The sequence below is a fragment of the Loxodonta africana genome, chromosome 27 (assembly GCF_030014295.1).
Source record: "Loxodonta africana isolate mLoxAfr1 chromosome 27, mLoxAfr1.hap2, whole genome shotgun sequence".
NCBI lineage: Eukaryota > Metazoa > Chordata > Mammalia > Proboscidea > Elephantidae > Loxodonta > Loxodonta africana.
This window is the reverse complement of record NC_087368.1, coordinates 32,295,992-32,308,670: the sequence shown is the minus strand read 5'-3', so window position 1 is coordinate 32,308,670 and position 12,679 is coordinate 32,295,992. Positions and strand designations below refer to the sequence as shown.

The 12,679-nt window shown below is 41.2% G+C and overlaps 1 protein-coding gene across 2 annotated transcripts in view; it reads left to right on the top strand.

Annotated features, from left to right (window-relative positions):
* The window catches only part of GLB1 (galactosidase beta 1), a 116,021-nt gene that overhangs the window by 78,732 nt on the left and 24,610 nt on the right, over positions 1-12,679 (top strand). For both annotated transcript variants that reach the window (XM_064277429.1, XM_064277430.1), the window contains exons 12-13: positions 1,178-1,267; positions 11,762-11,875. In XM_064277429.1, coding sequence (XP_064133499.1) covers positions 1,178-1,267; positions 11,762-11,875 — 204 coding nt within the window. The remainder of the gene's footprint in view (positions 1-1,177; positions 1,268-11,761; positions 11,876-12,679) is intronic.

Genomic DNA, 12,679 nt, shown 5'->3' with positions numbered 1-12,679 from the left:
GAACTGCCCCATAGGGTTTCCAAGGAGCAGCTGGTGGATTCGATCTGCTGACCTTTTGGTTAGCAGCCATAGCTCTTAACCACTGCACCACTAGGGCTCCTTGGCATGTAATGGAATTAAGTTTATTGAGATTGTAGTTATGTAGAAGAAAAGCTTTCACCCTGAGTTGAATTCCTTTAGCTGTCCAGGTGGGTAAACACCCCGTGAGTAGCTGACTTGATAGAGTTAAAACTAAGATTTTTTTTCCTCCCTTGCTCCACATCAGCAAGGTAAAAAAAACCATGGAAAATATAAAATTCCTAATCGGTATCAAGCCATGGAAAGCCCCGGATTTTGAAGTCAAACCCAACTATGAAATTTGGCTCTGCCATCACTTAGGTTTGCTTCTCTGAGCCTCTGTTTCCTCTCGTGGAATAATAACTAGTGTCTCGCTGGATGGTTGTGAGGATTAAATGAGGCACATACACACAAAAAAGAAGCCAAACCCGTTGCCGTCAAGTTGACTCTGACTCATAGTGACCCTATGGGACAGAGTAGAATTGTCCCATAGGGTTTTTCCAACTGCCGAGCTTTTGGTTGCAGCCAAGCTCTTAACCACTGCACCACCAGGGCTCCTTAAATGGGGCAGTGCACGTAAAATGCTCTCTCTCACCTAGAGTTGGTAGGTATGCGGTGATAGTTGTTGTTGTGGTTGTTGCATTGTGATAAGCATGCTGGGTTGCAAGAATACACAACTGTTCTGCTTGAATAAAGAAACGTTTATTGAACGTGTGCTATGTGCTGGGCATTGAAGATGCAACACTACAGACCGTACCATCAAGGAGCTGACAGGCAAGGAAGGCAAAGGCAAACAACTGATACATGATACAGCAACTGTTTGGTTTTTTGTTTTTTTGTTTTTTTTTGTCTCAGAAGGTTATGAAGCTGATCGGGTATGTTTGCAACACTTTTAAGATGACTATCATTTGTATTTTTCATGAAGAATTAGGGAGCTGATGGAGAGGAACTACAGGTGACTGGGAAGCAACACTGAGTGAAGTTGGAATGATCGATGTTTGTTTGGGGGTTAGGTCACATTCACTAATGAATGTCCTTGATAACGTGGAAAGTCATGCCCTCTGCTGTGATTGCCAGTGAGAGGTGCGAGTGAGTGAATGCTGCTTTTGTTTCTTTTCAGTTAAAGACAGTGGGAGAAGCTCTGAACATTCTGTCTCCTTCTGGGCCCATAAAAAGCCTGTATCCCTTGACCTTTGTCCAGGTGAAACAGGTAGGCCTTCAAAGGTAATGCTTTGCCATTTTTTCCCATTTGCAAAAATGTGCTTTCTGCACTGCCTGGCAATGCCTGTTCCCAGTGCAAGGACCAGAATGGTAAGCAGGTGACTCCAACCCCAGGTAAATGAACCGTGGTTTTCCAGGCTCTCCTTAGCTTTAAGCACTGTGTGGTGGGCTGATCTTCCCTATATTTTCCCTTCATTTCTTATTACAGCTCAAATAGGAAGTATTTCAGCTTGCTTCAACATAATTTTTTTTTTAAATAATGTTTTATTGTTTTCGGTGAGAGTTTACACAACAAATTAGGTTCCCATTTTACAATTTCTACACCAATTATTCAGTGACATTGATTATATTTTTCACAGTGTGTCGACATTCTTATTAATTCCACTCTGGTGGTTACATGAGTTCTTTATTTTTTTTTTCAAAATTTTATTTATTTTGTTATGTTGCTGAGAATATACACAGCAAAACATACACCAATTCAATAGTTTCTACGTGTGCAAGTCAGTGACACTGGGTACATTCTTCCAGTTGTGCCACCATTCTCATGCTCCTTTTCTGAGTTGTTCTTCTCTCATTAACATAAACTCACTGCCCCCTAAGGTTCCTGTCTAATCTTTGGAGTTGCTATTGTCAATTTGATCCTATATAGATAGTTCTTAAAAGAGCATAATGCTCAAGGCAGACTTGTTTTACTAGCTAAGCTAAGCGATTGTTTGGTTTTAAGTTGACTTCAATGGATATTTTTGGTTTAAGGTTTAAAGATTATCTCAGGGCAATAGTTTCAGGGGTTCATCCACCCTCCGTGGCTCCAGAAAGTCTAGAGTCTATGAGGATTTGAAATTCTGATCTGCATTTTGCCCTTTTTGGTCAGGATTCTTCTATGGGATCTTTGATCAAAATGTTCAGTAATGGTAGCCGGACACCATCCAGTTCTTCTGGTCTCATGGCAAAGGAGGCAGTTATTCATGGAGGCAATTAGCCAGATATTCAATAACCTTCTCCCATTCCTGACTCTCCTTCTTCCTCCGTTGCTCCAGATGAATAGAGATAATTGTTGTGCCTTGGATGGCCACTTACAAACTTTGTGTGTGTGTCAGGGGCAGGGGTGGGGTTTGTGTGAAAGTTTACAGAACAAATTAATTTCCCATTCAACAATTTATACACATTTTGTTTCATGACATTAGTTGCAATCCCCTCAATGTGAACAGCACACTACCCACTTGGTCACTGGGTTCCCTGTTTCTATTTTCCCATCTTTTCTGCTCCTCCCTGCCTCCTGAACTTTGTTTCTGGGCAAATTCTGCCCTCTTGGTCTGTTATGGTTGATTATTCTGAGAAGCACATTCCTCATGGGTGTTGCTGTTCACTTTATAGGGCCGTCTATTGTTTGGCTGAAAGGTGATCTTTTTTTTTTTTTTTTTTATTGTTTCGCTGAAAGGTGATCTTTGGGAGTGGGTCAGTTCCACTTTTGAAGTGTGTCTAAGGACCATAGTCTTGGGCGTTCCTCCAGTCTCTATCAGGCTAATAAGTCTGGTCTTTTTTATGAATTTGGATTTTGTTCATCATTTTCCTCCCACTCTTTCCAGGACTTTCTGATGTGATCCCTCTCAGAGCAGTTGGTAGTAGTTTGTGTGGTCCATTAGTCCTTTAGACTAGTTGTTTCACTTTTCTTTGCTCTGGACGGGAAGAGACCAATAGTTGTATCTTAGATGGCCACTCGCAAGCTTTTCCTTATTGAACTTTAGGCTGAAGTTTACAGAGCAAATTAGTTTCTCTTTCAAAAATTTATGCACAAATTGTTTTGTGACATTGTTTACAATCCCTGCAATGTGTCAGCACTCTCCCCGTTTCCACCCTGGGTTCTCTGTGTCCATTTGTCCAGGTTTCCTATCCCTTCCCTTCCTGCCTTCTCATCTTTGCTTTTGGCCAGGTGTTGCTCACTTGGCCTTGTGTACTTGATTGATCTAAGAAGTATGTTCCTCTAGTGTGTTATTGTTTGTTTTGCATGCTTGTCTAATCTTTGGGTGAAAGGAGGACTTCAGGAGTGGCTTCAGTTCTGAGTTAGCAGGGCGTCCAGGCACCATAGTCTTGGAGGTTACTCCTGTCTCTGTCAGACCAGTAAGTCTGGTCTTTTTTGTGAATTCGAATTTTGTTCTACGTTTTTCTCCCACTCTGTCCAAGACCCTCTATTGTGATCTTGTCAGATCTGCCTGTGGTGGTAGCCAATCACCATCTAGTTCTTCTGGGCTCAGGTGCTTGCAAACTTTTAAGACCCCAGTTGCTACTCGCCAGAGTAGAATGTAGAACATTGTCTTATGGACTATGTTATGCCGATTCACCTAGATGTCCCCCTAGACTATGGTCCTGAGCCCTCAAGTCCAGTGACTCAGTCCCTCAAGATGTTTGGCGGCTAAGAAGTTTGCATAACTTTGCCCCCTGTGTGCTGTACTATGTACATGGGTATCTTGCAGCACATACAAATACGTACATAGAAACACCCTCTGCCAATCCTATATGTGCTCGTGGGAGTACTCCCATACACCATCCCACACCTGTTCAACTTACACATATACATATGTATCTACTTGTAAATTATTGTTTGTTACTACTGTCTGTCAGTTTGTCGTACTGTGGGGGCTTGTGTGTTGCTGTGATGCTGGAAGCTATGCCACCGGTATTCAGATACCAGCAGGGTCACGCATGGAGTACAGGTTTCAGCTGAGCTTCCAGACTAAGACAGACTAGGAGGAAGGACCCAGCAGTCTACTTCTGAAAAGCATTAGCCAGTGAAAACCTCATGAATAGCAGCGGAACATTGTCTGATATAGTGCTGGAAGATGAGCCCCCCAGGTTGGAAGGCACTCAAAAGATGACTGGGGAAGAGCTGCCTCCTCAAAGTAGAGTCGACCTTAATGACGTGGATTGAGTAAAGCTTTCGGGATCTTCATTTGCTGATGTGGCACTACTCAAAATGAGAAGAAACAGCTGCAAACATCCATTAATAATTGGAACCTGGAATGCACGAAGTACGAATCTAGGAAAATTGGAAATCGTCAAAAATGAAATGGAACACATAAGCATCGATATCCTAGGCACTAGTGAGCTGAAAAGGACTGGTGTTGGCCATTTTGAATCAGACAATCATATAGTCTACTATGCTGGGAATGACAACTCGAAGAGGAATGGTGATGCATTCATTGTCAGAAAGAATGTTTCAAGATCTATCCTGAAGTACAACGCTGTCAGTGATAGGATAATATCCATACGCCTACAAGGAAGACCAGTTAATACAACTATTATTCAAATTTATGCACCAACCACTAGGGCCAAAGATGAAGAAATAGAAGATTTTTATCAGCTGCTGCAGTCTGAAATTGATCGAACATGCAATCAAGATGCATTGATAATTACTGGTGATTGGAATGCAAAAGTTGGAAACAAAGAAGAAGGATCAGTAGTTGGAAAATATGGCCTTGGTGATAGAACCAATGCCGGAGATCGAATGATAGAATTTTGCAAGACCAACGACTTCCTCATTGCAAATACCTTCTTTCACCAACATAAACGGCCACTATACACATCGACCTCACTAGATGGAACACACAGAAATCAAATTGACAACATCTGTGGAAAGAGACGATGGAAAAGCTCAATATCATCAGTCAGAACAAGGCCAGGGGCCGACTGTGGAACAGACCATCAATTGTTCACATGCAAGCTCAAGCTGAAACTGAAGAAAATCAGAGCAAGTCCACGAGAGCCAAAATACAACCTTGAGTATATCCCACCTGAATTTAGAGACCATCTCAAGAATAGATTTGACACATTGAACACTAGTGACCGAAGACCAGACGAGTTGTGGAATGACATCAAGGACATCATCCATGAAGAAAGCAAGAGGTCACTGAAAAGACAGGAAAGAAAGAAAAGACCAAGGTGGATGTCAGAGGAGACTCTGAAACTTGCTCTTGAGCGTCGAGCAGCTAAAGCAAAAGGAAGAATTGATGAAGTAAAAGAAGTGAACAGAAGATTTCCAAAAGCCTCTCGAGAAGACAAAATAAAATATTATAATGACATGTGCAAAGAGCTGGAGATGGAAAACCAAAAGGGAAGAACACGCTCGGCGTTTCTCAAGCTGAAAGAACTGAAGAAAAAATTCAAGCCTCGAGTTGAAATAGTGAAGGATTCCATGGGGAAAATATTAAGTGATGCAGGAAGCATCAAAGAAGATGGAAGGAATACACAGAGTCATTATACCAAAAAGAATTAGTCGATATCCAACCATTTCAAGAGGTGGCACATAATCAGGAACCGATGGTACTGTAGGAAGAAGTCTAAGCTGCTCTGAAGGGGCTGGCGAAAAACAAGGCTCCAGGAATTGATGGAATATCAATTGAGATGTTTCAACAAACAGATGCAGCGCTGGAGGTGCTCACTCGTCTATGCCAAGAAATATGGAAGACAGCTTCCTGACCAACTGATTGGAAGATATCCATATTTATGCCTATTCCCAAGAAAAATGATCCAACCAAATGTGGAAGTTATAGAACAATATCATTAATATCACACACAAGCAAAATTCTGCTGAAGATCATTCAAAAACGGCTGCAGCAGTATATCGACAGGGAACTGCCAGAAATTCAGGCTGGTTTCAGAAGAGGACGTGGAACCAGGGATATCATCGCTGATGTCAGATGGATCCTGGCTGAAAGCAGAGAATACCAACAGGATGTTTACCTTTGTTTTATTGATTATGCAAAGGCATTTGACTGTGTGGATCATAACAAACTATGGACAACACTGCAAAGAATGGGAATTCCAGAACACTTAATTGTGCTCATGATGAACCTTTACATAGATCAAGAAGCAGTTGTTCGGACAGAACAAGGGGATACTGATTGGTTTAAAGCCAGGAAAGGTGTGCATCAGGGTTGTATTCTTTCACCATACCTATTCAATCTGTATGCTGAACAAATAATACGAGAAGCTGGACTATATGAAGAAGAATGGGGCATCAGGATTGGAGGAAGACTCATTCACAACCTGCGTTGTGCAGATGACACAACCTTGCTTGCTGAAAGTGAAAAGGACTTGAAGCACTTACTAATGAAGATCAAAGACCACAGCTTTCAGTATGCATTACACCTCAACATAAAGAAAACAAAAATCCTCACATCTGGACCAATGAGTAACATCATGATAAATGGAGAAAAGATTGAAGTTGTCAAGGATTTCATTTTACTTGGATCCACAATCAACAGCCATGGAAGCAGCAGTCAAATCAAGCGACGCATTGCATTGGGTAAATCTGCTGCAAAGGACCTCTTCAAAGTGTTGAAGAGCAAAGATGTCACCTTGAGGACTAAGGTGCGCCTGACCCAAGCCATGGTATTTTCAATCGCATCATATGCATGTGAAAGCTGGACAATGAATAAGGAAGACCAAAGAAGAGTTGACGCCTCTGAACTGTGGTGTTGGCGAAGAATATTGAATATACCACGGACTGCCAAAAGAACGAACAGATCTGTCTTAGAAGAAGTACAGCCAAAATGCTCCTTAGAAACAAGGATGGCGAGACTGCATCTTACACGCTTTGGACATGTTGTCAGGAGGGATCAGTCCCTGGAGGAGAAGGACATCATGCTTGGCAGAGTACAGGGTCAGCGGAAAAGAGGAAAACCCTCAACGAGGTGGATTGACACAGTGCCTGCAACAATGAGCTCAAGCATAACAACGATTTTAAGGATGGTGCAGGACTGGGCAGTGTTTTGTTCTGTTGTGCCGAGGGTCGCTATGAGTCAGAACCGACTTGATGGCACCTAACAACAACACTAGTGTTTTTGCAGGATTATGTATATAATAGTACTTACCATTGTTTCCTTTCCCTCATGAGTACCTCCCAGTGTCTTGCTTTGCCTTTTTCATGTTGTGCTGACATCCAGCTTGTTGTGTATTGCCTTTCCCTTCACCTAAGTTAATATGTGCATAGGGTCGCTATGAGTCGGAACCGACTCGACGGCAGCTAACAACAACGAAGTTAATATGTGTCTACCATCTAGTGATTTTCCTTCCCTCCCCCTCCCATCCTTGGTAACCATCAGAGAATGTTTCTTTCCTTGTGTAAACCCTTTCTCGATTTTTTATAATAGTGGTCTCATACAACATTTGTCCTTTTGTGATTGACTTATTTTACTCAGCATAATGTCCTCCAGGTTCATCCATGTCGTGAAATGTTTCATGAATTTATCATTAATCTTTAACAGTGCGTAGTATTCCATTATGTGTCTGTACCATAGTTTATCCATTCCTCCATTGATGGGCACTTAGGTTGTTTCCATCTTTTTGCTATTGTGAATAATGCTGTGATGAACACAGGTGTGCATATGGCTATTCCTGTCACAGCTCTTATTTCTCTAGGATATATATGTAGTCGTGGGATTGCTGGATCGTGTGATATCTTGATTTCTAACTTTTTAAGGAAATGCCATACCATTTTTCACAGTGGTTATTCCATTTTACAATGAGAGTTCCAGCCTCCCTACACCCTTGCCAGCATTTGTTGTTTTGTTTTTTATCATAGCTATTATTGCTGGGGTGAGATGATATCTCATTATAATTTTGATTTGTATCCCTCTAGTGGTTAAGAGCTCGGCTGCTAACCAAAAGATTGGCAGTTCAGATCCACCAGCTGCCCCTTGAAAGTCCCATGGGGCAGTTCTACTCTGTCCTAAAGGGTTGCTATCTGTCAGAACCGACTCGACAGCACATAACAACTACAAAAAAAAAATGGATAATGATTGTGAACATCTCTTCATGTATTTGTTGGCCACCTGAATGTTTTCTTTGTTGAAGTGTCTGTTCATGTCCTTTGCCCAATTTTTAGTTGGATTGTTTGACTTTTGTTGTTGAGGTGTTAAAGTTTTTTTTATAAATTTTAGAGATTAGTCTTAGATGTCCCCCTAGACTATGGTCCTAAGCCCTCAAGCCCAGTGACTCAGTCCCTCAAGGTGTTTGGTGGCTTAGAACCTGTAGGTTCTCTTTTTACTCTTTTGGAGATGTCTTTTGATGCACTTAAGTGTTTAATTTTGGGAGCTCCCAGTTGTCTGGTTTATCTTCTGTTGTTTGTACATTTTTAGTTATGTTTGATAGTCTATTTATGCCATAAATTAGGGCCCTTAGTTTTTCCCCTATTTTTTCTTCTATGATCTTTAGTTTTAGGTTTTATATTTAGGTCTTTGATCCATCTTATTTTTTTTATATGGTGTGAGGTATGGACCCTGTTTCATTTTTCTGCAAATGGATATGCAGTTTTGCCAGCACCATTTGTTAAAGAGACTCTTTCTTCCCCCATTTAATGCATTTTGGCCCGTTGTTGAACATCAGCTGTCCGTAGGTAGATGGGTTTACTTCTGGGTTCTTAGTTCTGTTCCATTGGTCTACGTGTTTGTCATTGTTTCAACATGATTCTGTACAAGTTAAAAATTGAGTGCAACTGGTCTAACTAACCTGTCTTACTAGGTATCAGTGGAAAAACATTATTTTAATACTCAAAAAAGAAAATCTAATTGTTTGCCTGTCCTTAGCCCAAAGTTATGAGGACTGTGTTCTTGGTATATTGAGTTCTTGGAGATTCTTTTTCATGGTTTTGAGAACAGAGTACGTTCTTTTTTTTTTTTTAACTTTTTTTAATCATACCGTAGACGAAGGTTTACCTACGTTCTTTTTTGTTGTTTTGTTTTTTAAATCTCTAGACATTGCCCCGTCTCTTTCAAAAGTTTTTTTTTTTTTCTTAGCATCTTATTTTGGAAATTTTCAAGTCTAAAAAAATTGCAAGAATAATACAACAACTACCCATATACTCTTCACCTAGATCCACCAGTTGTTAACAGTTAGGTATGCTTGCTTTATCTTTCTCTGTGCGCGTGTATAGTTTACTTTTTTTTTCTTTTGAACCTTTTGAGTTAATTACCAACATCATGTCACTTCACCTCTAAATATTGCATCGTGTGTCTTCTAAGGACATTGTCTCTCATAACCACAGTGCAATGCTCACGTTCAAAAAATTTAACATTGATGCAGTCTATTACTTCACGAGCATTCCACATTCCAATGCCCCTGATTTTTCCAACTATGTACTTTATGGCTTACTTTTTTTTCCAACCCACTGTCTAATCCATGATCACGCATTGTATTTAATTATAGTATCTTTTTAATCTTCTTTAACCTAAGACTTTTACTGTCTTTTTTTTTTAAATACCCTCCTCATGACATGACATTTTTTAAGAGTTCAAGCCAGTTGTTTTGTAGACTGTCCCTCATTGAATAGATTCAAGTAAAACATTTTTACATGACACATGGCAAAGGTGACATGTTCTCAGGGCACCATAACAGGATGCCCATGAGGTCAGTTTGTCCCCTTATTGGTGATGTCAAGTTTGATCATTTCAGTCATGGACTCTGGACTTTCTGGGGCCACGGAGGCTGGATGAACCCCTGAAACTCTTGCCCTGAGATAATCTTTAAACCTTAAACCAAAAATATCCCTTGAAGTCTCCTTAAAACCAAACAATAGTTTAGCTTAACTAGTAAGGAATGTCTGCCTTGAGCAGTGCGCTTTTTTCAGAGCTCTCTATATGGGATCAAATTGACAACAGCAACTCCAAAGATTAGATGGGGACCTTAGAGGGCAGTGGGTTTATGTTGATGCAGGAGGAACGACTCAGAAAAGGAGGTGAGAATAGCGGCACAACTCAAAGAATGTAATCAGTGTCACTGATCGTACATGTAGAAACTATTGAATCCATTATGTTTTGCTGTATATATTCTCAACAACAGAGGCAAAATAAAAAAAAATTTTGATCACAGCCAGCCCCATTTTTGAAATGGAAGGTTACCTGAATCCTCCTTTCTGATTTTGGTTGTAAAATAACAGCATATCTTATCTTAGTTTAGTGTATTTTGCCTCCAGTTACTATTTTTACACTTGTGTATTTTATTTCAAGGACTCTTGTTTTGTGGTGAGTAAAAATGGATAATTAAGTCCTCCTCCCCTTTTTTGTTGACCTTGGGAAGTGAATTCCAGGTTAATGTATAATCACTTGTAACCAGTGTTCTTTCTCAGAACGCTTGGCCAAGGTAGTGCCCTCGGACTGGGTGGGGGCTTCAGGTTCTGGCAAGCCCCTGGCATGTTTATTGCCAGTGAAACCCATGGGAGATAGGATGCAAGCTCCAGGAAGCAGAGTGCTGCCCCAGTGCCCCTGCAGGCTGCTGGCCCCTGAGGCCTCGGCCCTACCTTTGCAGCCAGTGTGCCATAGCTTCTGTCCTCTCCTGGAAACAAAGGTTCCTCAGCCTCCCAGCTAGCGCTTACCACTTCGATTAGTTTAAAAAGAAACAAATGAGAGAGAGGTTGAGATTTGGGGCCTGGGGGGATGGGGTTCTTGTGCTGGAAGGTATGGGTGGCGGACCCAGTGGCATTTCTTTTGTTTCCCCACAAGAAAGTGGATTCCTGTTTTCTTCAACTCCTCCAGATCGCCCTTCCCCCGCCTGAGGTGCACTTCCTTTTCTTCCTGGCCTCCAAAACGGGGAGTTTTTCTGTCTCTTGCTGGAGTGCTATTTGCGTTCTGTCATGTAACTCAGGACTTCATCCCAGCTCATTCTTGCCAATGTTCTCGTGGGATAAACAGGCGAAGTCAATAGCTGTGATGCTCTGTACTGCGACTGCTGAGGCTATTGTTCGAGGCCTTCAGCACCTAAAAGTATTTTCTGACTCAGCAGCCAGTCGCGTGCTACTGTCTTAGCTATCCTTCTTGCCCTTCCTCCCCTGGTATTTTTTATGTGATGGCAGATTTAGCCCAAGAGCCTGGAAAACTTTTCAACAAACACCGCTTCATCTCTTGACTGTGTTATCGTTTTTTGTTCGTTTTTAATTGGTTTTTCTTGTTTTGTTTTCTTAGCGTGTGTTTATATATATGTATAACATAAAATTTGTAATGTTAACCATTTCTAAGTGTACAAGTCAGTGACATTAATTACATTCACAGTGCTGTGAAACTATCAGCACTACCTGTTTCTAAAACTTTTTAATCACCCCAAACAGAAACTCAGTACCTCTTAAGCAATAACTAACTCCTCATTTTTTTTTTGAGTTAACACAAATAACCTTCTTATGTATATATGATGTGATCCCCCTAAGTGACAAATCACTTAGCCTGTCCAGAGTCCAGTTTCCTCTTCTGTAAAAGGGGTGTTTGATGAGGCACCCTTCAGCCTTTCTTGCCATTTTCTGCCATGGTAGTTATTCTGTGATCTAAAGATATGAGCCAGTCCCTTTCTTTCAGACTGAATTTTTGCTGGGGGTGGGGGAAGCTCTTCATTCCTTATGGTTTTAGAAATGTCACTGTTGTCACGTAGATCAAGGGTAACCGAGTTGTCTTAAAATGAATGGCTAGAGTGATGTATTTTACTTCAATCCGTTTCTTACCAGTATTTTGGGTTTGTGCTATACCGGACAACTCTCCCTAAAAATTGCAGCGACCCGACACCACTCTCTGCACCCTTAAATGGAGTCCGTGATCGTGCCTACATCTCAGTGAATGGGGTAAGAATTGTTTCTCAACTGCATTTCTGCTTTAACAGGGCGGCAGGGGCGGGGGAGGAATGTGGCATTGAGGCCTCTGTCTACCTTTCCAACCTCGGTCTCCTCTTTGCATCCCTTAGCTGGGCACTTTGCTTGCTGGTGTGGCCTCACCCATGCTCCATCTGCCTTGACTACCCCCCTCACCCATCTCGCTACTGGGAGCTGTGCTCAAGGCCCCACCTTCTCTAGCACCTTCCCTTCTCCCCCAAAACCACCCTTCTCTGACTGACCATGATGGAGTCTTGCCCGAGGCTTCTTTTCTCACTGAACGCTGAGCTCCAGGAGGACAGGGTCCATTTCTGGTTCAGCTTTGTAAATGGCACTGATTCATTTAGCTTTGTGCCTTCATCCCGCATGAGAAACTATATTCTCAAGGATGTTTTATGATCGTCGTCACTAAAATACACAAAGAACTTTGTTTCACAACAAAGCACAGGTACATTTTAGGATTTCCATTCCTGTCACTGAAGTCATCACATGAAAGAACACATGAAGAGATTTTTCTAACCAGGGAAGTTTGTTCAGAAGACTTAAAAATTAAAACATTTCCATTCTGTGGTGATCAGTGCTTTTAATTTCAGTTGGAGCAAGTTTTAAGACATTATGCTATACTGATTTTTTTTCTGTTTTCCTTCAATTTTGTCTTAGTGAGTTGTGGTCATGTAATGTCAATTTTTAAAAATCTAGGTTTTTTAAAAAAAACATTAGGAACTATGTTGCTGATAAAATACTGTTGTTTTTCCTTCATTCTACTCAATAATTTTT